The sequence below is a fragment of the Eleginops maclovinus genome, chromosome 2 (genome assembly GCF_036324505.1).
Source record: "Eleginops maclovinus isolate JMC-PN-2008 ecotype Puerto Natales chromosome 2, JC_Emac_rtc_rv5, whole genome shotgun sequence".
NCBI classification, from domain to species: domain Eukaryota; kingdom Metazoa; phylum Chordata; class Actinopteri; order Perciformes; family Eleginopidae; genus Eleginops; species Eleginops maclovinus.
In genome coordinates, this window is record NC_086350.1 from 22,367,640 (window position 1) to 22,391,677 (window position 24,038).

Consider the following 24,038-nt stretch of genomic DNA (forward strand, 5'->3'; position numbering starts at 1 on the left):
AGTATAAATATATACTGCTGTTAAGAGATGAGAACAAAGGAGAGGAAGAAAGTGTACTTACACATGTTGAGCTGTCGGACAAAGCTTGCCATATTATTGTGTTTAAAGTACTTTGGCAGAACTTCCTTGGCAAAGCGTCCCTGATCAAACACATGGAAACTTGTCCCAGACTGAAACAGAAAGTAACCAGGATTGTGTTATTATTATAAAACAGCTGTGATCACATACTTGATATACACACATGAGCTCCACAACCTCTTTGATATCAAAGTATTTTTTATCTCCATTCTAATGATAGGTTTTGATTTACATCAACATAGTATTTTGACTTGTCTGGTTATTTCTTTCTGATTATTTTTGCTTACTGTCACTTTTTGTCTTTCTGATGCTATAGACACTCTCTTTTGTAATGATCATAACAACTGGTCCAGAAACCAGTCAGCTGTTAGAAGAAGTAGCGATCAATACCGGGTTTTTAAATACAGCACAATAAAATGAGACAAAAAATAAAAATAATTCCTGTTGTTTTGAAGATGAAATCTGCAACAAGGCATATTGGATATCAGTTTCCAACAGCTACAGCGATGGAGAAGTTGAATGCTTAAAAGGATTGAAAAAGTGGCATTGTCCAGAAAGTGGCACTGTAATTAATAATATTGTGTAACGTGGTACAGCACCTCACTTTCAGGGAAAACCTATGAAGTGATCAGGAACTTCTGTAGTCTGACCGTAGTAAAATTAAGACTCATTTTATTCTCATTTGTCAAGCCATTTTGCACTAGCTTGTGCTTCATCAGAGACATTTCAGAATTAGTGATGACAATGCCACAATATTAAAATGAGCAGGAATACAATTTAACCAGGTTACCCTCTCTTGTTCATTTATCCCATAAATGGCTTTACATTCATAAACCAAAAATAGAACAAGAGTGATAACTTTAAATCTAAGGTACACATGGAACTGTTACACTTTTGGCCCAAACTGGAAAGGTTTAAGAAGATTTAGAACACTGTCACTACAGATTACAGAATACTTTGCGTGAGCTGTAATCTTCACCCTTTTTGGATTCTAAAGAGCACTTTTGCAGCTATTTCATATGCTCATGAACACTAAGGGGTAAATTGACCAAAGGAGACTCAAAGCGCCTCTAAGCGATGAAATGAACCGCTAACTGTGCTGCCAAGTCAGTAGTTTCTTAGTTCTCCAGTGCCGTTTGCCAGTTTATAAATTAGGGAATTTGCATACGTGGCACACAATTGGCCCATTTCTATGCAGATCAGTGCTACTGTAATACCCACAAACTGAAAGTATTAGCATATTCAGAGATTTGGTCCTAACTGAGACATTCTAGTGACCACGGCAGCAGTGATTGTAGCAATGCAAAAATTCAAACTGATTTATTTTGGAATGCAAAAACAAGGTATAATGATTGGTTTGTCATGTAAACATTGTGAATAAAGCTCTCCTACACACTGAAAAAACTTAATAACTGAAACGTTGACTTTAATTAAACGCATTATGTCAACAAATGTCACACAACTGTTTTAGTTTTTTTTTAAAGCAATAATATTATGTTGAACGTATTATTATATATTTATTAATTTAAACATTTAATATTATTGCTTTTTTTCAGTGCACACATGGGAAACAAAGACAAATGAACAATAAGAAAGAAGGTTTCCAAATAATGATCACAACAGTCGTCAAAGGTTGGCAAAACTGGCTATGGGAGTGTTTGGGCTAAAATATAATAAGCGCAGATCTTTTCAGAGTCGAAAACTACGAAGCATACAAAGCAGGGAGCAACTGTATTTTGGGAGAAAACCCCCGTGAGTGTACAATGATATCCAAATCGAATTGAGTGACGAGTCATGCTCTCTCACCCAACATTGCAGTCTAACTAAACAACTGCATTAGCTCTTCCACTCTGAAAAGATAGTTGTGGAGTAAGCAAAACCCATGTGCATAGCAATTGAGTAATGAATAATGTTTTGAAAATTCTAACAAGAACTAATGTTGCTTTGTCTGTTGTAATGTTCACTTGCCTACTTGTCTGACAATACAACAGCTGATGCTATACACTCTTAACCACAGATGTCACGGGACTAAAGAGCTTCTGTCAGTGTATTTGTCTCCACACAAAAAGAACAGAGAAGCTGTCCTCTTCCTGTTTAGCACTGAAGCCTGCATGACACACATCAACCCTACACAGCTAATTCCCTCTGATAAACAGGGATACGCACATAAAAACCTACATATGGTCTCTGTTTACATCTAGACAATGCTATACAAATGGACCTAAACCCTTCAAAGAATTACTTTACTTGCTCACGAAATTAAACTTGTAGCTACTTATCCAAGTTCAAAGGTCAAAAGTGTTGTAAGTGAGGGAATCACAATACACTTTCACGATAGATAACACTCTACAGACTATTTTTACATGACTAAATGAACAGATTTATCAAATAAATGCAGGCTCAAAAACTGACCAACAATGTATGCATTACGATGGGTGTTAAAGTTCACTAATGTATTGTAAGTCAACCAATAATATTATTTATATATTATATATTATTGGTATAAAACTTCAAACCATAATATTAGGGTCTGTTGTCAACATTCTTGGAAGTGTAATCTTTCCTGTTAGCTTCTCAAATGGATTTATTTAAATCAAATTGCAAGACCTGGAGAGGTAAAATGATCAAATATCAAATATTTTAATATTTCGTATCCAAGACTTATCTTCTGACCAGAGGGGTTCGACCCTGGGTTGGCACTCACTGGACTAAACAAACAAGTATTTTTATGTAACATTTAGCTTATACTATTTTAGCCCCTTTCCCTTACGACATCTGGATGTATTGATGTTTATTTAAAGGAACTGAGTACTTCTCCAACTTCTATTGTGGGTTCCAAGCGTTAGCCTACTAAGGGCACAACTTACCAATGTCATTGATTGATATTAAATATTGTATTGAATTATATTGTGTATATAACTTTTATAGAGTTATAGAGTTTTTCTTTTTTGCTTGTGGGGTTAACAAGTTAAGCAGGAGGATATTTTAGCCAGCTAGGTTGAACTAGTATCTATAAGCTAGGCTAAATGATAGCAAATGCAGCCAGATAGCAAGCTAAACATGTGCACTCCGGGCTCAATTCTTCATAGAAAACTCTCATTGGACTGTTCATTTGTATATTAATGTTACATTTTCTTTGTTTTTATGTCATACAAATCCTGTTCCCCTAAATATCTCTGACTTTTCTTTTGCATATCATTTGTTCATCATTTTTAAATGGGCTGTTCCTTATCACAGAATAGAATGAAGATGATGAACACTAATTATGGGTGCCAAAAGATCTTAAAAATAAGTTTATGGCCCAAGGCCTGGAAAGTTATTTAGAATACACAAAAAGAAGATGGGAAATTGAAAGTGCTTGAATCTATATATTTTCTTCACAGATTGATATTGTTTATTTAGCTTTTCAACTGCTATAAGCCACTTTCCCTATCGCTCAATTTACACATTAATTGTTTTGCTGTGAGGCTATTTAGTGTGCCATCACAAAACAGTGTTCAACATCTTGAATGCAAGGAAATTAGGCCTGAAAACACCTTAAAAAGCATTTAAATGTGCTATTTAAGAACTCTAGCATCAGTGTATTAACGAAGGAAGACAATGCAACAAAGTGCATGGATGTACATTCATACTTTGGCTTTGTGTTATGCTTTTCTTAATTGAAATTCCTCACAGTATATACAGCATATTGTACATTTCGTCCTGAGGACTGACTCACAGCGCTCCAGCAGATGAGGTGGTTGGTATCTGGATCCTCCACCAGTGTCCACAGCTTGGTTAGAAATGCGGGAACATTGCTGGCGTAGCTTCCATCTACGCCCATGGCACCTGGAGATTCCTGCATACTGACACTTGTCCACTGCCAAGACGACTCAAACAGGAAACCAAATGTGTGTGTGTGTTTGTCAATTATGTGTGCGAATGTATTAGCAGACTCAGAGATTAGTCCATGATTGAGAAACTCCACCTCTGACGATCCGTTACTGATAATCCCAAGTTTGTCTATGTCTCTTAGATTCCATCTCAGTCCGTCAATCTGTCACCTTACATTCTTTGCCAATATAACTTTGTCTCTTAGTTTTGTATTACTCTTTTCTTTAGTTTCTTGTAAATACAGTCTAAATCAATCTACCTTTGTTGCTCTTACGGTTTCCTTTCCTCATTTGCGAATCCTCCCTCTGTCCTCCCTGCCACATCAGTTACACAACTGAATGTCATCACAGAAGGTCCATGTCAGCACACATGCAACACACACACACACACACACACACACACACACACACACACACACACACACACACACACACACACACACACACACACACACTATACCCCCGGCCTCCCACTGACAATCAAGAGACCGCCCAGTAAAACAATCCACACAAAAGCTTCAACAATACACCCCTGTTCCCCCATCAAAGGCTTTTGTAAAAACTGAACAGTGCAGGGTTCAGTGTACCTGTATGCCAGGTAGAAGGGTCCCTTCTCTTATGGAGGACTTTCAAAAATGTCTTAACAATTTGTTATTAAGTGTACACACTGTCCTGCTGAAAATACATGTAAATAATATAAATGGTGGAAGAAGAAGATCCTTCAATCAATAAAAAGTACTACATATGAAAAACACTCAATTACAAAAAGAAAGTTCTATAATGAAATGTGTCACTTAACTGTTGTCATTGATGCTGCAACATGGGAACATCCATTTAATTTTGTGGCAGATTATAACCTGAGTTTATTTTTTTTCCCTTTAATGCATCATATTCCAGAAATTCAGATTTGTAAAAATGTATAACCAGCAAAGTTACATTCTCTTAGCTGTCATATAATATTGATGCAGGGGAGTTAAAAAATACAATATTTCCAACAGAACATCTTCATGACTGGTTGAATGTCCTCAAATGTCCTTTCTGTAGTTATTTATTGTCCCAAATATTCAGTCCTGTTGGTCTCGTGACTTTAGTGCCACCATTAGGTACAAATTAACCACTCTTAGAAAATGAACACAATCATTATTAGATTTATTAAGTTCATCGAAATGTACATTGTTTAACAATTTAAATATTCACAGGTAAAAAGGAAATATTGAGTATTACATTTTATGATTTTAGAAAATCTGATAATATATAATACGACTGTATGATTTTCAAACTTTGAACAAAACAGTGAATACAATCAAATTTGTTTTAGCTCTATGATCTTCACAAAAATGTGTTAAAAAGCTTGACTGGAAACTAGCTAGATGAAACAGTTGTTTTGTAAGGTGTGAAAACAGTGAGTCGAAAGACACAATAAAGCTCTGTAGAAAGCTCTGAAGGAAACTGCAGAGATGATCACATCTTCCTGAGGGTGTGTCACTAGTAAAGCCCTTCACATAAACATTATGATTAATGGATTGACTTTTGCAGCAATAATCAAAGCTGTTTTTTGTGATCAAGTGGTGAATTGTGTATGATGTTAGCAATATTAGGATAGCCTCTGACTTCTGACCTGCACCTTCATTGGATAAGGTTTGGGGGTCATGGTTGTACCAAAAACAGGCGTGTAGTTTGGCTCTCCTGCATCTTCTGGCCAGATGAAGTTGAACCTCCTCAGAAGCGTTACCAAAATGAGGAAGAGCTCAGTACGAGCCAGAACCTCTCCGAGACACATACGGTGACCTGCAGGTTAAAATGCTTAACCGCCATAACCTTAACTCCAAGCAATATTTAAATCAATGAATGAATCAACGTTTCACTCACCTATAGAGAATGGCATGAAGGCTTCTGGTTTAACAAATTGTCCCTGGTCATTGAGGAAGTTTTCAGGGTTGAAATCAAGGGGAGATTTCCACTGTCCCTCCTCATTCAGCACTGAGGTCAGGTTGGGGATGATAATGGTTCCCTGAAAATTGAACAAGAAATAATTGAAAAGGAGCTGGATGTACATAACATGAATGTTACTGCTCTGACTTCCCTCCTGACATTCCTCTTCACAGGTGCTCACATACATAAATGTTGTTTTATTGACACAATGAGGATATGTTATTTATTAATATGTCTATTTTGGGCTTTTAATAGTGTTTTTGGAGCTATTTGGAAATTGACATGAATATTTCTCAGCTATTTCCTGTATTGCAAATTCTATCGGTTAGTGTTCAGAGGGAATCTGCTATCATTTCAAGGCTTTTTAAATGTTTTATACTTTATATGTTCATCTTACCTTCGGTATGGAGTATCCCATTAGCTCCGTGTCTCTACTGGTGCAGTGGAAAACAGAGAGAGGAACAGTGTTTGCCACCCTCTGGATCTCATGAATGACAGCCTGTATAACAGAGACACAGCTGTCAGAGCATCCCACTGTAACGTTGTTCTAATCCAAGATATATAACTAAGTTTTTACACTTCAAAGACATTTATATTCATAATCTTTATACCTGCACATAGGGCATCTGGTGTCTATCTTCAAAACAGGCTTCATTCTTCCCATCCAGAACATTGTCTATTTCCTGCTGACAGCGTTCTGGTAATAAACAGAATATAATTATGATGAAGTATACAAATAGAGAGTTAACAGAAAGAGAGAACATTGCATTTTTTTTATCCACCTATGTGCTTTATGGCAGCTTGACTGTTGCTTCTCAAATGTTTGAAGACAGTGCAAATTAAATGTAGGTGTGATGTGTGTCCATGAGACTAAAATAAATGATGGATTGACAGAACTTGTCATGTCATCTTATTTTGACATGATGATGGTGCTATATGAAAACATAGCCCTATAAGTCGCCTGTCCAAGCAACTTTTTACAACCCATACTTATATTTGTCTAGTGGCCATAGCTAATATGACAGGATCAAAGGCAAAGGTCTGTATTATAGAGGCTGGACGAGTCTGTTTATTCAGGAAGTCATTGTGGTTCAAACAAAAACACACCTGCGTTTTGATGAGAAAAAAAAAAATTGGTCAACAACATTTTATTTGATTATGAATTACTAAAGGTAATGATGTTACTGTACCACTTCTTGTCCTACATCACGTACATAAAGTAGTATGTACACGCTATACTAATAGTGTTCCAAACCATGATCTTTTAAACTCAAACTATTTATTTTTTTGCTTCTTTAAATAGCGCAGTCATGTGATTAATGGTCACATGTTAAATCTAGTATTGTGGGACCCCTTTGCAATCTTGTAGCAGGCCATATCTGTATCACATTTGATGAAAATGTATACAATAATTGTCGAAATATTTGCATGACCACAAATGCCTGCTATTTGGCATAATAGAAAAAATCTGTAGTCATTAAATTCATCACGATAAATCATCGTCAAAATTACCTCCAGTAGTATTTCAGATTTTTCGGTCTTGCGACCAACTGACAGACTGACATTTGTGTCTCTGTAGCCATGCCTCTAGAACAAATAAATAAAGTGGAGACAGACAGATGATAGACAGCCATACCCTGTATCTGGGGATAATTCATTAGGTAAAGAAAGCCAGTCAGCAGGGTGTTGGCAGTCGTGTCTGTCCCAGCAAAGTGCAGATCCAAAATAAATGCACAAAGCTGGTCCTCAGAAAATGACGAGCCATCATTTCCTCTCTATGCAGGTTGACAAGAGAAAGAAAGAGCGAGTAGTTACTGATCATTTTGTCACCTCCTCAGAGCTTAAATATCTTGGTGGTCAACAACATTACAGTTTATACCAAGTGTTCAGGACATTATTCTTCAATTTAACAAACCCTTACACACACACACCTTATCGAGTTCATCCAGGTAAGTGTCGATGAAATGCCGTGGTTTACCAGGAATTCTGGTCTTTTTGTTCTCAGCCACCATCTCCAACAATTTCCCATGTGCAACCTGATGAGTAAAACAGTTTAAGAAAAGAAAGATAATTCAAGGTTAATTAAGGGCATAGAAATATTCAAGTTGGAAACAAAACGGATTTAAATGATTTAAATTTCAGGCCCACATCTCTCGTCTTGTAGGCTTTGACAATTCAACCCATTTAAAGGAACCTACATTCTCATTTAGTGGCCAAAACATGAATTAAAAATAATTTCCTAGCATACCATATTCAGTAGCATAATAATGCGATTGAACACCTTTTAAGGTTGTTTTCTGTTTATAATAATTAATAAATAATAGAACCCAATTGTGAACAGACATTGATGTTCACATACTAATGAATTGCAATAACTTCTACTGGGCTTTGACTTTTCACATAGGACCATCAAGAGATAGCTACTGTACAAGTCATTTTTATTAGCCTCAGCTGTACTGTGGACTTTAATAGGAACTCATCAACTCCAAGGATTGAAGCCCTTATCACTGTGATAAAGCATGTGTTTTGGCTGTCTGTCAACAAATCTATTACAAAGATACCTCAAACAAGTTGAAGGCCTTCCGGAAGGGCAGTGGCAGGTTGCGCACAATGGGAAACGAGTCATAGATCTTTATGGGAGAGAAAAAAATAAAGATTGTAAACATTTAAGAATTCCTTAAATTCATCATTCAGGACCCTTTTTAGGGTGTGTTTACTTCAAAAAGATGTCAAGCACATATACTCTCTATATGTCTAATGAATGGTTTTGTTGTAAAAAATGTGACTCACCATACCCCAGCGCCCATTGATTATTTTGGAGGTCTGTTGAAAAACGCCAACAAAAAACTTCATGAACTCATCCTCATAGTCAAAGTGCCTTGCGAAAAGAACTTGGCAGATGATGTTGGAGGCCGCATTGTGGAACAGCTGTTGAGGATTCATGTTTTTACCTAGAAAAAACAGATGAAAAATGATTCTTGGACTTGATTTTGACAAAAATGATTACAACAAAAACACCTTTAATGCTTGAAATATCATATGGTAAATAAATAAAATAAAATGAGGGTATGGTTCACAGTACACAGTTCAAAAGATGTCTAGACCCTGATGCCATTCTCACTTTGATGTTTAGTTTTTCAACAACAACCTCTGTGTACTGTGAGTACAACTGGACATACCAACACTCTGCTCCATTAGCTGTGTGATATACTGTGTCTCTCTCAGAATGTTCTGCTCCATCGTCTGCTTCCCCAGACCAAAGTTTCTCAGGGTCATCAAACCAAAACGTCGTTGCTCTCTCCAGCCAGCGTTATAATCTGCTAGAATCACTCCAGCTGCATTAGCTATATGTAAAAATGTAAAATTAGTAATTGCATTCAATTTCAAATACACTTTTTAAATGTAGTGAATACAATTTAATTGACACATTTTATTTTCCATATTAACTTATTGAGCTTCCTACTGGATCACCATCACCGACATTGAACATACTAATGGCTTACATGTTACATGTGTGTTTCTTCTCAGCGGAGTGAATTGGTGTTTGTCACAGTTTCATTATTTTACCCAGTAGTGTAAAGTACAGGGTTTGAGTTGTTGGTAAAAATAATTTGTAGGTACTGTACTTATACTTTAGTATAAGTGTTTTTTGCAACTTCATTCTTCTATTTGATAACATTAAATAAAAAAAATAATATTGTTGTTTTTTACTGAAGTAAAACGTGAGTGTATTAGTGACTCATAAGATTAATTTAAAATAAGTTTCTACACATCAATCCATTCTATCCCACAAATGGGGTGAAGCCTGCGAGCTAGTTCAGGCAGTCAACTCCAGCACCAATGATTAATTTACACGTGACGCGCCTCGTCGCTCTTACAACCAACCAAACACAATTTCCTAAACTTCCTGCTCTATTTAAGCTGCCAGATCCGCCTGCCTCTGTCTTGCTGCTTCTGCTGCTTCCACGTTGCTGATGCTTGCTTGCCCCACCACCACCTCAGCTTCCAGGCCAGCATCCACCTGTAGGCTTGGAGGTTAGTTATCTAATCATCATTCAATATTCTATGTAATTCTATGGAGGGATGAGGCCCGAGCCTAGACGACAAACTCAAACTATATGCTGCTTCTAATAAACATATCAAAAACATTTTAGATATCTGACTGAACTGCTCTTTCTGACCCCATATTGACAACCTCTGGATTCAAAGAACTAACTGTATACAATGTAATGGAAACTAGTTCCACCTTAACCAGCTGCAAGCATAAAAGGCTGCTTACATTTTTGATGCATCAATATTGACAATCTGATAATCTTATATAACACATCAGTCAATAACACCTTCTACTTGATACTTTGGTGATAGCACCACTACTGCCAACAGGTGGTGCCATTATGAGGACTCCATACATTATCTCTCCATACTCTCTGTTTAGATGTTATGGTGTATGGCATACAATGAAAATGAAAAATCACTGCATAGAAAAAGGCTAAACCTTGCTTTATACCTTTCACTATTGCAGCATGATTAACCATTAGGTCTTGTGATCTGCCAGAGAAGTCTGCCGCTTTGGTGACCAGGGCTTCTTTTAAAGCCTGCAGCCCGTTGATGACAACCACTGGCCGCTGACCGATGAAAATGCTGTATACGTTACCATAGCGCTTGGCCAACTGGGGACAGAGACAGATAAGAATGAGATTTAGGGGACTGAACTTAATAGAGAGCAATCATCAACCATAGTAATGAGTTATTAGGAACAAGTTAATGTTAGTAGGAGTAACATAAGGTTGAGTTTTAAGCAGATCTTACAGATGTATTCGCATTGAAGTTTTTTTTTAATGAACTTACACTACTATTGTTTGAAATGTAATGCTGTTACAGAAATGAGAATATGATGACAGACCAGATAAGTAAAAATGTAATTTCTATTTATTGATCCAGCCAATTATTAAACACTAGCCTTTTTTGGCTGATCTCCCCCATGTTTAAGCGTCATTGGGCCAGATGCCTAACCCCAGGATTGCTCCTGCAAGCATTTCTACGGTATTGAAGTGTATGTAAGTCGCTTTGGATAAGTGTCAGCTAAATAACATGTAAGGAGATGTCATTTAATACAGCCTGAACACCCAACACAATCACATATTGCAAATAAACAACCTTATCAGTATCATTTCACCAATAATTCAAACTTATATGATCCATCATTGCATGATTGGGTATGTACAAATGGTCAGCAAGTCTTTTCTTTTGATAAAGTCATTTAACTTTACCCTCTCCAGGTCGGCAATAGGGTTCTCCAGATTGAGCTGCAGCAAGTTCCCAAGAATGGGGAGGGGTCGAGGGCCTGGAGGAAAATCTTTAGTCCTGTGGTTCTGAAAGAGGAGTAGTAAGAGCAAAACAGCTCCCAGGATTAGAACCACCGATGCAATCATGATGAAGTTGTGAATCTGATTAATTTTCACAGCCTTTAATGTTGTCTCTGAAATCACGAGGGCTTTATAAGCAAACACAACCTTTGCACATCATGTGTCATGCAAAGGTGTTGCATAACTGATTATTCATTTTGACCTTAAAAAGCAGCAACAGGCAGATATTTCCAATCATCACAATTCATTACTGACGCCATAGATAAAACAACCTACATTTTAGAGACTTGTCAATCAGAGCATGTCCTCAATGCCCCCTGTTATTATGTGATCAATGTTTCATTATTATTTAATGTCTGGATAGAAAAATAACAGAACCCTGAGCAATGTTAAATATTACATAATGGATTTATAACTGATCAACTTTACCAACCTCCTTTTCCCCAATAACCATAGTCTGATCTGGATTTGCCGTTTACTTTTGGTGTGGCAATAAATTGGTTTGCAGTGAATATATATATATATATATATATATATATATATATATATATATATATATATATATATATATATATATATTATATATATATATATACAGTGGTATGCAAAAGTTTGGGCACCCCTTAGGAAAACCACTGCATCAGTTTGTCACTTGCTGAGCTTTTGAAGCAGCAACTTCATTTTAACATATGTTATACCTTATGGTAACAGAAACATCTCAGTAGTGAAATAACTTTTATTGGTCAAACAGAAACATGTTTATGTGCATTCAAACAAAAATAGGCATGTGCATAAATTTGGGCACCCCTAAGAAATAATTCCATTAATATTTAGTATTGCCTCCTTTTGCTGCAATAACGGCCTGTAGACGCCTCCTGTAGCCACAGACAAGTCCCTTAAGCCTGGCAGGTGGTATTTTGGCCCATTCTTCCACACAAAACGTCTCCAGTTCAGTCAGGTTTCTTGGCCTCCGTGCATGGACAGCCTTCTTCAAATAAATCCATACATTTTCAATGATGTTAAGGTCTGGGGACTGGGATGGCCATTCCAGAACATTGTACCTGTGCTTCTGCATGAATTCCTTGGTGGATTTTGATCGGTGCTTAGGATCATTGTCCTGCTGAAAAATCCAACCCCGGCGTAGCTTCAACTTTGTGACTGACTCTAGAACATTCTTGTCAAGAATCTCCTGGTACTGTAAGGAATTCATGTGGCCCTCAACTTTAACAAGTTTTCCAGTACCTGTGCTAGCCACACAGCCCCATAACATGATAGATCCTCCACCAAATTTTACAGTGGGCAACAAGTTCTTTTCATTGAATGCAGTGTGTTTTTTTCGCCATGCATACCTGTTCATGTTATGACCAAATAACTCAATCTTGGTCTCATCTGACCACAGTATTTTGTTCCAAAATGCTTCTGGCTTGTCCAGATGTGCTTTTGCATACCTCATGCGACTCTTCTTGTGATTAACACTCAGGAAAGGCTTTTTGCACATCACCCTTCCAATGAGCTCTTCCTGGTGCAAAGTACGCTGGATTGTGGAACGGTGAACAACTACACCATCAGCAGCCAGATGTTGTTGTAGTTCTCTGGAGGTGGTCTGTGGCTTCTCTGTGACCATTTTCACCATCCTTCGCCTGTGCCTTTCCCCTATTTTTGTCGGCCTACCACATCTTTCCTTCACACGGACTGTTCCTGTGGCCTTCCATTTCACAACTACGTTTCTGACTGTGGAGACAGACAGTTTAAACCTGTCAGATAATTTTTTGTACCCTTCTCCTAATTTATAATGTTGGATTATCTTAGCTTTCAGGTCAGTGGAGAGTTGTTTTGAGGTCCCCATCTTGCCACTCCCTAAGAAAGAACCTAGGCCAGGCACAGCCAGCTATTACCTATGTTAAATAGCCTTTTTCATGATTGGTTCCACCTGTCTTTGTAATTGAAGGTCTAATGAGCTAATCAAAGCAATTTTGTGCAGCAACCTGTCAGCTATAAATCCGTACAGGTGTTGAAATGAATGCTATTTATAAGGGTGCCCAAACTTTTGCACATCCCATTTTTTGCATTTTATTTTATTATAATAAAACTATGTAATGCTACCCTAAGAATTTTGGTCTGGAAAACACTAAAACGTCTACATCTTTGTAGGAAAACAAATGTTGTTGCTGTGATCTTCTATTATAAAGGAAAAGCAAATTGTCATGAAATCTCAGAGGGGTGCCCAAACTTTTGCATACCACTGTATATAGATATATATATATATTAGCAGTGGCCCAGTCAGTAGGGCTTGGACTGGGAATCGTAGGGTCGCCGGTTGAAGTCCCCGAACAGACTTGAAATATGGAAAGTGGACTGCTACTTGGAGAGGTCCCAGTTCACCTCCTAGGCCCTGCCGTGGTGCCCTTGAGCAAGGCACCAGACACCTCCAATCCCCCCTCCCATTGGTGTGCTGCACAATAGCTGCCCACTGCTCCTATTACTAAGATGGGTTAAATGCAGAGGACCAATTTCACTGTGTGTGCTCTACTGTGTGCATGTATGTGACTAATCAAGAGGGTTTCATCCTCCGATTCCATCTATCTACTACCAGTACCGGCCCTGACCACTGTGCTGCCATAGGCAAGATTTTAGCTAAATCACGTAACTATGGCAAACTAAACATACACAGAGAAACATTACTGCCATTAACAGGAGCAAACACAATTTTGGTCATTCTTTCAAAAACATGTTGAACTACATTAAGAATTTACCTTAAAATGGAGAAAAACGGGGGTCTGAGATTTAGTCAAGGAGATGGATGCCTTCTCATTGATCTTATTCTGGAATTAGAAACCAACTAATATATCTATTTTATGTACATTTAAAGACATAAAATCACAGTGAACATATAATCCTGTTCCTAATATTGCCCCCTTGAGGGAGCTATTCAAAAACGGTTGTCGGCATCTTTTCCCCCTATGATTTAAAACACTGCAGAAGCCTGATTATGTTAGTATTAAAATGGTCTGATGAAAGTTATTACATTGTGCTAACACAATTCTACATTTCCAAACCATGAGGAGAAAAAGACAGAAGGCATAAGTAATTATAATGGAAAATACTCTTCAAAGAAATCTGCAAACACCCAAAACTGCTTAAGTTCATATGATTTAGCTTCCTTCATGCTAGATACAGTGGTTGAGGATGGATGTGACACATTGTTGTTACTGCTGCTTTAAGTTGTTCTGCCTTGCCAGCTGCAGTTAAGAACTCTGTCCCACTCCATAACACAATGGAAATGTATAGATTTTAATATTTCTATTTTGTGTTTAATGATAGACAATGGAGAGACTGATGATGTTAACATTGCTGTTTATTTTGTTAGCACAACATTTGAATTATCTTGCACATCAGAGTAAAACCTTGAACAAATACCAGAAAGACCAGCAACATTTAATCTCATATAAATCAATTACATATAAAAGCAAGTGATTTGAGGTAATGCTAAGTTTACATATCCAAACAAGAAATGTGGATTCAAAGGTGAATAGGTAGTAGGTATACATATCAAAGTACGTCATTTTGAGAAGTGCCAGGTATACTTTTCAAAGCATGACATTTGAATACAAAGGTAAATGGTAGTAAGTATACATATACCAAATCCTGTTTAAAAAAACCACATACGGTGTAATATAAAGGTTGGCGGAGATTAAGGCAAAGAAACAACTTGTTTTGTTCTGGAAAACATCAAGGTTTGGGTTAAAAAGACTATCTCGTTAAGGGTTAGTCATACACCCTTAATCATCATAAATGATGTGGTTAAGGTTAAGGGCAAATATAAATGTCCCTTTTCAAATACAATGTTAAAATATAGGAAATACATTTTTTTTTTAGGTCCTACTGTAAGTTTGGTTTAACTCCCATAATAACGACTATGCTCGATGTAGTGCTCCCACCGAAATGATGATGTCATTGTCCCTGCTGGGCCTAATTAAGTATGTGTATGGTAAGCTGTCATAGCTAGCATTCAGCTGCCGACTGCAGTGAATATGTCAGCTGGGAAAGCGCCTAAGTAAAGATCAAGAGGCTGAAAAGACAGCAAAAAGGAGAATAGAGAACCCTTTGCATACACTGAGAGTCATCAGAAGCAGGTGTGGATCCCAGGATTGGAACCGATTAGCAACATCTAGGGAGTGCCTGTCAAGCAAGCCACAGTTTCAAAGGAAGAGAAAAGGCAACTGCAGATGTGCATCTGTTTCTGAGATCGTTCATTTCCAGCAGAGTACTTGGGTCTAATGAGAAGGATATACTGTATAGGAACCTTTTTAGCGCCAAACTGATAACATGGTATTTAGTTAGCATGTTGAAAGCTTATAATTTGTAATATATTATAAAAAGTTGTATGTTTGATTGATTGCGAAGGTGAGGTAAGTAAGGACAGGTTACCAGGAAATATTTTGGTTTGATTGTCCAGAACTCAGCTGCCAGGGTGTTAACGCACACCAAGCCCTGGCAGCACATCACCCCCATCCTCAAGAAACTCCATTGGCTGCCAATCAAACAAAGGATCTGATACAAAATCCTCCTCCTCACCTACAAATCACTTCACTCATTGGCACCCCAGTACATCACCGACCTCCTCCAGCCGTACTCCCAGTCACGGTCCCTGCGCTCCACCAGCAAGGACTTACTCTCCACTCCTCGCACCAGACTCAGAACCTTTGGCGATAGGGCTTTCTGTGTACTTGCCCCTACCCTCTGGAACACTCTGCCCCCTCATATCCGTTCTGCCACGTCACATACACAGTTCCAAAAGCACCTCAAAACACACCTCTTCTTTCTTGCCTATCCTCCCTAACCCCCCACCCCTCCCTCTACCTCCCTCCTCCCACTTTGTGAAGTGACCTTGGGTATTATGAAAGGCGCTATATAAATCCAAGTCATCATTATTATTATTATTATTATTGATTGCGGGCTCAGGCAGCAAGGTACCAGTGGAGGCCACATGATAGGTAGCTTAACATGTTGTCTGTTTCCCTGTGATAGTTCCTGAGATATACGCGCCATTGCGGGTTGTGGTCACAGACGCCCGACACCAACAATCTGGTGAACTGAGAAATACTTTCCCAGTGGCAGTAGGATTAAACAGCGTTTTGTGAAACCGTTTTGTGTAGTGGACATTTATATAAATGTGAAAGTCCAGTACTCCAGCTATACGATAAATTAAATGTTTTCCAAAAGAGTGATCACTCACCTTGATGTATGTAATGTAATGTATTGTTTACAGCCATTACAGTTGGCTAAAAACGCTCTCTTTTGTTGTTTTTGTATTTGTTACGAGTAGTTAAAAGCTGTTTTTATCAATCTATGTCTCCTCTGTTTCTGCTGTATATCTGAAGACAGCTTTACTTTGTTTGCCTGAGTTGGACGTTCATGTGATATGGTTTGGGAGTCAGAGTGACGCCATAGACTGGAGTGTAGTCTGGCTTTCCTGCATCCTCAGGCCAGATGAAATTGAACTTCCTGAGCAGCGTCACCAGGATGAGGAAGAGCTCCATACGAGCCAGACCCTCTCCCAAACACATACGAGGACCTGTGACATAAAGGCAGACCTCAAAGTCATCTACAACATTTGTGCATGCCACTGCCGGTGTGATACAGTGACCAGTACTGTTGTTTTTTTAATACTCTCATACCTGCTGAGAAAGGCATGAAGGCCTCTGGTTTAACAAACTCTCCCTGGTCATTAAGGAAGTTTTCAGGGTTGAATTCATTGGGGAATTTCCATTGTCCCTCCTCATTAAGCACTGAGGTCAGGTTAGGAATGATCAGCGTACCCTGAGAAAAAAATAAGAAGCATTACATTTAAGTTAGCTGACGCTTTTATCTAAAGTGACTTACAATAAATACATTCGACCATGAAGAAACAAAATACTAAAATCAGGAATACTGTAAATACAATAGCTATTAATAACCCAATAAGTGCTACTGCATTGGATTCAAATAAGTCAAACCTTTCTAAATGCTATGTACAGAATAAAGATTTGTTTTATGTTCACCAACCATTTCAAAAATACAATGCAGGTTATGTAGGGCTTTGAATTATCTTGCACACCAGACTAAAACTTTGAACATATAGGCAGAAAGACCAGCAACATTTAATCTCATATAAATCAATTACATATAAAAGCAAGTGATTTGAGTAAATGTTAAGTTTACATATCTAAACAAGACATTTTGATTCAAAGGTGAATAGGTAGTAGGTATACATATCAAAGTACGTCATTTTGAGAAGTGCTTTGTAGGTGAGCAGTAGGGTTCTGAGGTTGATATGGGATTGGACAGGGTGCCAATGCAGTTGGATGAGGTTGTGTTTCAGAGGACTTGGTGAGTGTGGTGAGTTTCCACAACACATTATTATTGTAGAGTTAAATAGTTCTAACTTAGAAATAAGTACGAAGAGAGGTTTCCAGCGTGTACCCTTAAGTGCAAGTAAGTGCCTTCTTTACAACCTCCCAAGCCTAACCACCCGGGGGCAACGTCACGTCCTGTGTCCTATAAATCCATTAACACTACAATTATAATGTCCTTAAAAAAAACAAAAAACTACACAATTTAAGAACAGCTGTTCTTACCTTGGGAATGGAATATCCCATAAGCTCTGTGTCTTTAATCGTACAGTGGGGGACACTCAGTGGCACAGTGTTGGCTACCCTCTGGATTTCATGGATCATAGCCTGGAAGAAGAGATTTTTTACAACAGAAGAAAAAAATCAATGCAAGCTTTGAGACACTCAGACAGTTCCTAAATACGTTAACAAACAACCACCATTTGTGTTTGTTTTATAAATACTGTATATGTTAAAGGAAGTGATTCAAAAGTATCTATCACAAGGGACCCAACGTAAATTAATTTTATCATCAGATTTAATGCCTGATTTTTATCTCTCTGCATATGATCGGGATAGGTCTTTGTGTCATGCTGTGACAAATAAGCTACTCAGACGCACACTAAATAAAAGTGCATTTACTTGAAGGAATCAGTCCAATGACTTACCTGCACGTAAGGCATGTTGTGTCTGTCGTCGAAACTGGCCTGATCCTTCCCTCCCAACACATTGTCTATCTCTTGCTGACAATGGTCTGAGAAACAGCAGAGATAATACTAATATTGGGAATATATCTGAAATGTGTATAAAAACAATAAAGCTTTATTTATACAACGCTTTTCATACGGCAGGTACAGCGCAAAGTGCTTTACAAAATGGCACACATCCCAAATTAAAACAAAAAAACAAGAAATTCCCCTCAGATCCATAAAAACCCATAAAATAAATCAAATAAACATATGTACACAATAAAATAACATTCCAGTATTCCACCATCTTATTTTAGAGGACTATAAGACTATTTTAAAAGCCGGCTGAACGGGATATTAGGGCAATGACACAACGAAGAATATGAATGAGCTAGGGCATAATGAAGAACATGACTGAGGTGGTGAAAAGGCGAACCTGTATGCACTTGCATGAAAGCACTTTGCATTTACACTCATTACTGTGACAATGTTTCTATACCATTCAATATGCTCATACTCAGCCACACCATCTTCACTTTCAACCTCATAGTCATAACTTTCTGCTGATTTTTGAAATTTTATGTACAGTTCTGGAGTCTGTAGCGTTTAAGTACACAACCCTTTCTTTTAAAGTTGCTATTAATCATTTTAGGGGGCAGAAAACCATACTCAAAATCCTACAATACTTCTGCCAGTAATTGATGTTTCCTTCGGGAGAAGGAACAGTTTTGGTGTGGATGAATTGTATGTAAAAAAAAAGGCCGATCACAAGGAATTTCTTTTCACTTTGACATAGGTATAAATAAAAGGTTGTGGCGTTGTCCTCCAGCAGACACTTTTTCTACAGTTTACCTCAAAACCTCTAGGCAATTCGATCTTTCTGCTTTTTTTTTTTTTAGATTAGATAGAACTTTATTAATCCCGAAGGAAATTATTTTTTGCCAGGTTGCTCCAAAATTACTTTTGGTGTTTGTGAGATTTGAGACTGCTAAGCATTAATTTCAATATTCATGTCTCAAAACCTTAAGTACATACCAGGGTTCCCACAGGTTTCTTCAAGTCAAATTCAAGTCTTTTTCAGACCTTTTTAAGACCATTCATGTCAAAACTTAATACCTATTTCACGGCCTATTTCACAGACATACCGGCAAAGAAAAACTTTTTTTTTTTTAAATGTGTTTATTATGATTAATAACGTTATTATTTCTCAAACAAATGTGAAAATGTGGACTGTAAAGCCTTATGGAAGAATTATGTAACTTGCAGCACAGTAGTGAATAGTGAGTACAACACCACAGCATCACAGCACAGACCACAGACAACAAGTCAAACAGAGGTGTGACAAATCTATTTATTAGCTAGCTTATTCCATGCTGGGAATATGGGGAGTAGAGAGACTCCAGAACAACAAACAAAGAAAATCAACTCAACAATAAATAAAATAAAGATCAAAGTCAACTCCTAAGCTCTTCACTTTTAGCAGCGATCTCTTTATCAAGGAGAGCCAGTTCTGCCAACTTCTCCTTATGGCCTCTCCGCAGGAGGTTGGACCTGGAGATCAGGTCAGCCATTTTGCTCCCTGCCTTTGCTTCAGCCTGCTCAGCCAGCCTGTCCGCATCCCTAGCCAGACCCTCAGATACCTCCTTTACGCGTATCCTCTTCACCTTCAGCTCCTGCAGACAGTCCTCTGCCTCCTTCCTCTTGAGAGCCTGGTCTTTTGCCTCCCTCTTCTTTCTTTCGTTCTCAAGGTGGATACGATACCTTGTCCTTGCTCTTGCTACACTTGTCAGTAGTGGTTTACTGAGTGGAACCTGGGTATCGGGTTGGGAAAAGAGAACCAGAGTCAGTGACAAACTCTAGAGACCAACTATGTTGATTCTATCAACTTTTAAGTCAACAGCATATTACTAGTGCAGGCAGGATTCATCTTACCTTGGTAACACCTCCATGTTGTATAATGTAGTCACACACCAGCCTCCGTGTGACCACAGTGTCCTCATGCAAATTATCTGACTCCACCTCTTTATTGATGGAGAATCCACGTTCAACAGTAGCTTGGCCGTGGGAGAGGATGAGCAGCTTCTTGCAGAAGGCCCACAGCTCTGGATAAGGCTCCATGGCACTGCTCAGGAAGATGTCCAGCCTCTTCTGCATGGGAGCAAAGTAGAGGAAGTCCTCACTCCGGCTCTCCAAGGACAGGAGACTGTCAAACTGCTGCAGTATGACATCCCCTATGACAAAACAGATGAGAAAAATTTGAGAAAAACATAGATAAATCATTGGGCATTGCCAGAAAATCAGATTGAAAATAAATTCATGTGTAGCCTATAATTTGCCTCTCTTATTCCTACCCGCAGAAGTATTAGTTAGCTGTTTGTCCTGGAGAAACCTCTGAACCATGCCCTTTCATGTGATTCCTGCATCTTTCTGGTTCTCTATACATTACTGACGGATCCAGGCACACCATCTGCCTAACAGTCAGATACTTGAGGGGGCTTTTGTCCTGCACTTTCCTGATGATGTTACACAGTCCCTGCATGCACTCTCTCTTGAACTCTAGCACCCTGAGCTCTGCACCTTTAATGCTCTAGAGAGAAAGAAATTAGCCATGAATATAGAACATGCCTTCACTGACCTGGTTTCGCCTAACCATTTGTAAAATGATCTTTGAAAACATCCCACTACCTTAAGAACTGACTCTGCACCTAGACCAATGCTGATGTTTTGTGGGCTGAGCCAGATGGTCTTGTCTGTGACATCCAGTTTGGTCAGCTGCAGGGCAGTGATATCGTTGAGAACTTCTCTCTTTATGAAGCGTCTGAGTAGACTCTGTCAACAGACAAACACAAAAATGTCTGGTGCGGCTTTATCTCCTAATCACCAACATCAATCATTTTTTACACCTCTAAACCAAAAGCCCCATATTGTCAAAATGTATCAATTGAGCCCAATCATTGGTTATTATAACGTGAAGTAAATTATTACTATCATCAATTCGGTCAGGTCCTTGGAGAGGAATGGGAGCACCGGCTCGTCTGTTTGATATTTTGTTAGGAAGGGCGTGAAGGTCCTGGCAAGTGCTGCGTAGAAGTGAAATTTGGCCAGAATGAGTGGATCCTTTATGGCTGCTGCAACTGTGTCATAAGATCCTGTGAAAGGGACAGAGGCAGGACATTTCAACAAAAACTATGAAAAGGCCACACCACCACCAGGGTAAAGACACAGTCACAGACCTATTCACAGCATTTTAGTAGGGCCCACCTGTTCCAGGGTTAGGGAGTTTTTTTGTTTTAACAGCTTCCATGTACAGAAGAAGTGATGGCCAGACTACCAGGGCTCTCTCCACAACCGGAAGGTTTTCTACCCAACGATGGGCACAGAAAGAAAGGGGGAACACACTGGACTTGGTTACGGTGACGTAATCCTCTCTCCTGGCAGGCACATTGTTAAACAATATGTGCATTGCTCTCAGCAACTTGTCCAGCAGCCATGCAGTGAACCCACACTTGAAAGCATTGTGTAGCGTGTGTAGGCCACAGCTCCCCACACAAATGAGCTGAAGACCTGAGGGTTTCATTGCAAACTTGATATTAGAAACCAAATTCTCCATAGCAGTTCTCTGTATTACTTTGAACTTGTTTATTCAATGTAAACTGCACTACAAATACTTACTATTTTACTTTAATATTACTAATGGATCACATACACTCTCACCCACACACACAGAAATAACATTAGGCCTATAAACTCCTCACCTCCGTACTGCTCAGCTTGATCTTTCTGGAAAAGTTCGAACAGTTTCCAGTTAACACTAGGCCCATCCATTGAAATGGACACCAAGTCCTTGAGGTTCAGTTTGTCCATACATTCCTGAAAAAAGTGCTGCATTTGATTACCCAAGATAAGATGAATAGATGAGCAGCACATATTGTTAAGGGAAGTGCCTAATTGGTCATTGTGACATTGCCTTTACAGGACTGTGTATACCCCAAAAATGATATCAATATAAACTGAGAAATATTCAGAGTAAAAAAGGTTATGCTTACTTTGAGATGTGACAGCAGGTCTTGTGCAGTGGAATGTCCCATAAACCGGGAGCCCAAATATCTGGACTGAACCTGTCCCTCGTCCCAGAAGCGGACATGCACATCCAGCTGTTTATTTTTTGTAGTCTCGTTGAGGCTCTCATCGAACATCAGAACGAACGGCGATTTGTTGACTTTGGACACCAGTTCCTCTTTGATGAACACCGCTAAACCGAATTTGGCTATGTACGCCGTTTTGTCGGGACCACACGTGAAAGTGGTAGCTATGTCTGAATCCGGGAACATAAATTTGAAAAGATCGGAAACGTTCTCATTTGAATTGTAGGACTGATGTTTGGCGACTGTGTTGAGAGTCCACAACACCTCTGCTTTCATTGTTGGTGTGGACCCAAAGGCTGTGCGCAGATCCACACTAACGGGCGTTGCGCTAGTAGCTGGAAGGGCTGTAGCAGTAACGTTAGCAGCTGGCTGGTTCACGTTACCTGCTACTTCAGACACATTATCAGCTAGCTGGCTAACATTAGCAGGCTGAAACACCCCGGCGACGGAGGGAGTTTGATCCTTCACCTTCATGGAACTGATGTGCTTGGCTGATTTAGCATGAGACTCTAGAGCCTTCACGCCCATGGTACCAAGCTGGATTTTTTTTTTGCATACTGTGCAAAAAGCTTCGAATACGTTGTTTTCCACAGGTTTTACCCAGTGAAATGCTCGTTTGTCTCGCCACGCTTCATTAAATTTGCATTTCCCCATAACCACAGAATGTATCTTGGTCTGTCTATCTCTGGTCTGTGCTGCTATGATGCTGTAGCAAAGTGACGTCTTCCGACCCGGGGCAGCGTTCGTTCTCAATTATTGGTTCCGCCACTCTTTATTTAGGCTGTTATTTAATCAAAGTAATAGTGGTTGACAAATTAAACTTTTTAAAAGAATGCGATATACGGAGAAGTTACATACTGCACAAATTTAAGACCCAGGTATCAAAATTCAAGACTTTTTCAAGTCTTTTTAAGGTATTATTTCCAAATTCATAAATTCAATGCTTTTAAGACTTTTTAAGGACCCGCGGGAACCCTGACATACCTGCAAACTCAGAAGGGCTGAAAAAGGTGACAAACTAAACTGTTGTAGGGGGGGTCTGGGGGCTTCCCCCCCCCAGCCAAATTTTGCTATTTTAACATGTAAATTAAGCATTCTGGTGTACTCCCATAAGAAAATAAAGGGAAAAGACAACATTTTCTTATGGTAACAATGGCACATTTATTGATCCATAAACTGGTCAGTTAAAAACATTTTAAATGTGAAAAGCATTCAGGACAGGTAAACAGTAAATCCCATTGGCCAAATTTGGCAACATATCAACATAATATTATTTTCATCCTTTTGGCCTGGACAAGCCTTTCAAGGGCCCGTTTTCGCTGCTTGGCAATGTGCCTCTTTCGGGCCACACTATCGTTCTCCACCACCTCTGCCCTATTACTAGCAGCACTGGTAGATGGCTGGCAGCCAAACTCAACCCTCCTTTCTCTGATTACAAGCTGATTTTCCTGTCGTTGGCTTTGTCCCTAGTTCCAGCTGCACTAATGTTAGAACACAACCTCCTATCTACCTCCCCAAACTTCAAATCATCCCTTCTGAACATTTCCACCCCAGTCTGGTTCCTGGTCTGCAAAGTGTATTTAAC

At 38.8% G+C, this 24,038-nt stretch overlaps 4 protein-coding genes across 5 annotated transcripts in view; all 4 read right to left on the bottom strand.

Annotated features, from left to right (window-relative positions):
* The window catches only part of hsf4 (heat shock transcription factor 4), a 20,101-nt gene extending 15,850 nt beyond the window's left edge, over window positions 1-4,251 (bottom strand). The window contains exons 1-2 of the mRNA XM_063896779.1: window positions 3,797-4,251; window positions 62-170 (exon numbers count right to left, since the gene is read on the bottom strand). Coding sequence (XP_063752849.1) covers window positions 62-170; window positions 3,797-3,922 — 235 coding nt within the window. The 5' untranslated portion in view covers window positions 3,923-4,251. The remainder of the gene's footprint in view (window positions 1-61; window positions 171-3,796) is intronic.
* An 831-nt stretch (window positions 4,252-5,082) lies between these two features.
* LOC134873249 (cytochrome P450 2D10-like) lies at window positions 5,083-11,329 on the bottom strand. Its single transcript, XM_063896721.1, has 11 exons — window positions 11,153-11,329; window positions 10,390-10,552; window positions 9,062-9,226; window positions 8,673-8,833; window positions 8,444-8,512; window positions 7,814-7,918; window positions 7,519-7,657; window positions 6,494-6,579; window positions 6,280-6,381; window positions 5,820-5,961; window positions 5,083-5,738 (listed from the first exon to the last, which is right to left on the bottom strand). The coding sequence occupies exons 1-11, from the start codon at window positions 11,312-11,314 to the stop codon at window positions 5,545-5,547; spliced, it is 1,488 nt and encodes a 495-aa protein (XP_063752791.1). The 5' UTR covers window positions 11,315-11,329; the 3' UTR covers window positions 5,083-5,544.
* A 3,256-nt stretch (window positions 11,330-14,585) lies between these two features.
* On the bottom strand, window positions 14,586-18,557 carry LOC134882775 (cytochrome P450 2K1-like). The gene is made up of 4 exons (XM_063910709.1): window positions 18,288-18,557; window positions 17,866-17,967; window positions 16,927-17,068; window positions 14,586-16,823 (listed from the first exon to the last, which is right to left on the bottom strand). The coding sequence occupies exons 1-4, from the start codon at window positions 18,300-18,302 to the stop codon at window positions 16,636-16,638; spliced, it is 447 nt and encodes a 148-aa protein (XP_063766779.1). The 5' UTR covers window positions 18,303-18,557; the 3' UTR covers window positions 14,586-16,635.
* Window positions 18,558-19,641: 1,084 nt separating this feature from the next.
* LOC134882763 (uncharacterized) lies at window positions 19,642-23,425 on the bottom strand. Of its 2 annotated transcripts, none has more exons than XM_063910687.1 (7): window positions 22,355-23,425; window positions 22,064-22,178; window positions 21,570-21,872; window positions 21,294-21,457; window positions 21,014-21,137; window positions 20,241-20,539; window positions 19,642-20,119 (listed from the first exon to the last, which is right to left on the bottom strand). In XM_063910687.1, the coding sequence occupies exons 1-7, from the start codon at window positions 23,105-23,107 to the stop codon at window positions 19,763-19,765; spliced, it is 2,115 nt and encodes a 704-aa protein (XP_063766757.1). In that variant the 5' UTR covers window positions 23,108-23,425; the 3' UTR covers window positions 19,642-19,762. The 2 variants fall into 2 exon arrangements, with proteins under 2 accessions (XP_063766757.1, XP_063766766.1); XM_063910696.1 differs by lacking the exon at window positions 19,642-20,119 and adding an exon at window positions 20,660-20,895 and having other exon boundaries at window positions 20,417-20,539; window positions 20,994-21,137.
* Window positions 23,426-24,038: the final 613 nt, after the last annotated feature.

Bases quoted from the DNA above. Each gene is read 5' to 3' on its own strand.
- LOC134873249 (XM_063896721.1), bottom strand. From the start codon at position 11,314: ATGATTGCATCGGTGGTTCTAATCCTGGGAGCTGTTTTGCTCTTACTA. The intron at 10,553-11,152 runs GTAAAGTTAAAT...CTCTGTCCCCAG, and splicing joins CTATTGCCGACCTGGAGAGG to TTGGCCAAGCGCTATGGTAA. The intron at 6,382-6,493 runs GTATAAAGATTA...TCTGTTATACAG, and splicing joins ACCAGATGCCCTATGTGCAG to GCTGTCATTCATGAGATCCA.
- LOC134882775 (XM_063910709.1), bottom strand. The intron at 17,069-17,865 runs GTAAGAACAGCT...TTTTTTTCTCAG, and splicing joins TGGGATATTCCATTCCCAAG to GGTACGCTGATCATTCCTAA. The intron at 16,824-16,926 runs GTATGAGAGTAT...TTTATGTCACAG, and splicing joins CTTCATGCCTTTCTCAGCAG to GTCCTCGTATGTGTTTGGGA.
- LOC134882763 (XM_063910687.1), bottom strand. From the start codon at position 23,107: ATGGGGAAATGCAAATTTAATGAAGCGTGGCGAGACAAACGAGCATTT. The intron at 22,179-22,354 runs GTAAGCATAACC...CACTTTTTTCAG, and splicing joins ACCTGCTGTCACATCTCAAA to GAATGTATGGACAAACTGAA. The intron at 21,138-21,293 runs GTAATAATTTAC...GTCTGTTGACAG, and splicing joins ACCTGACCGAATTGATGATA to AGTCTACTCAGACGCTTCAT.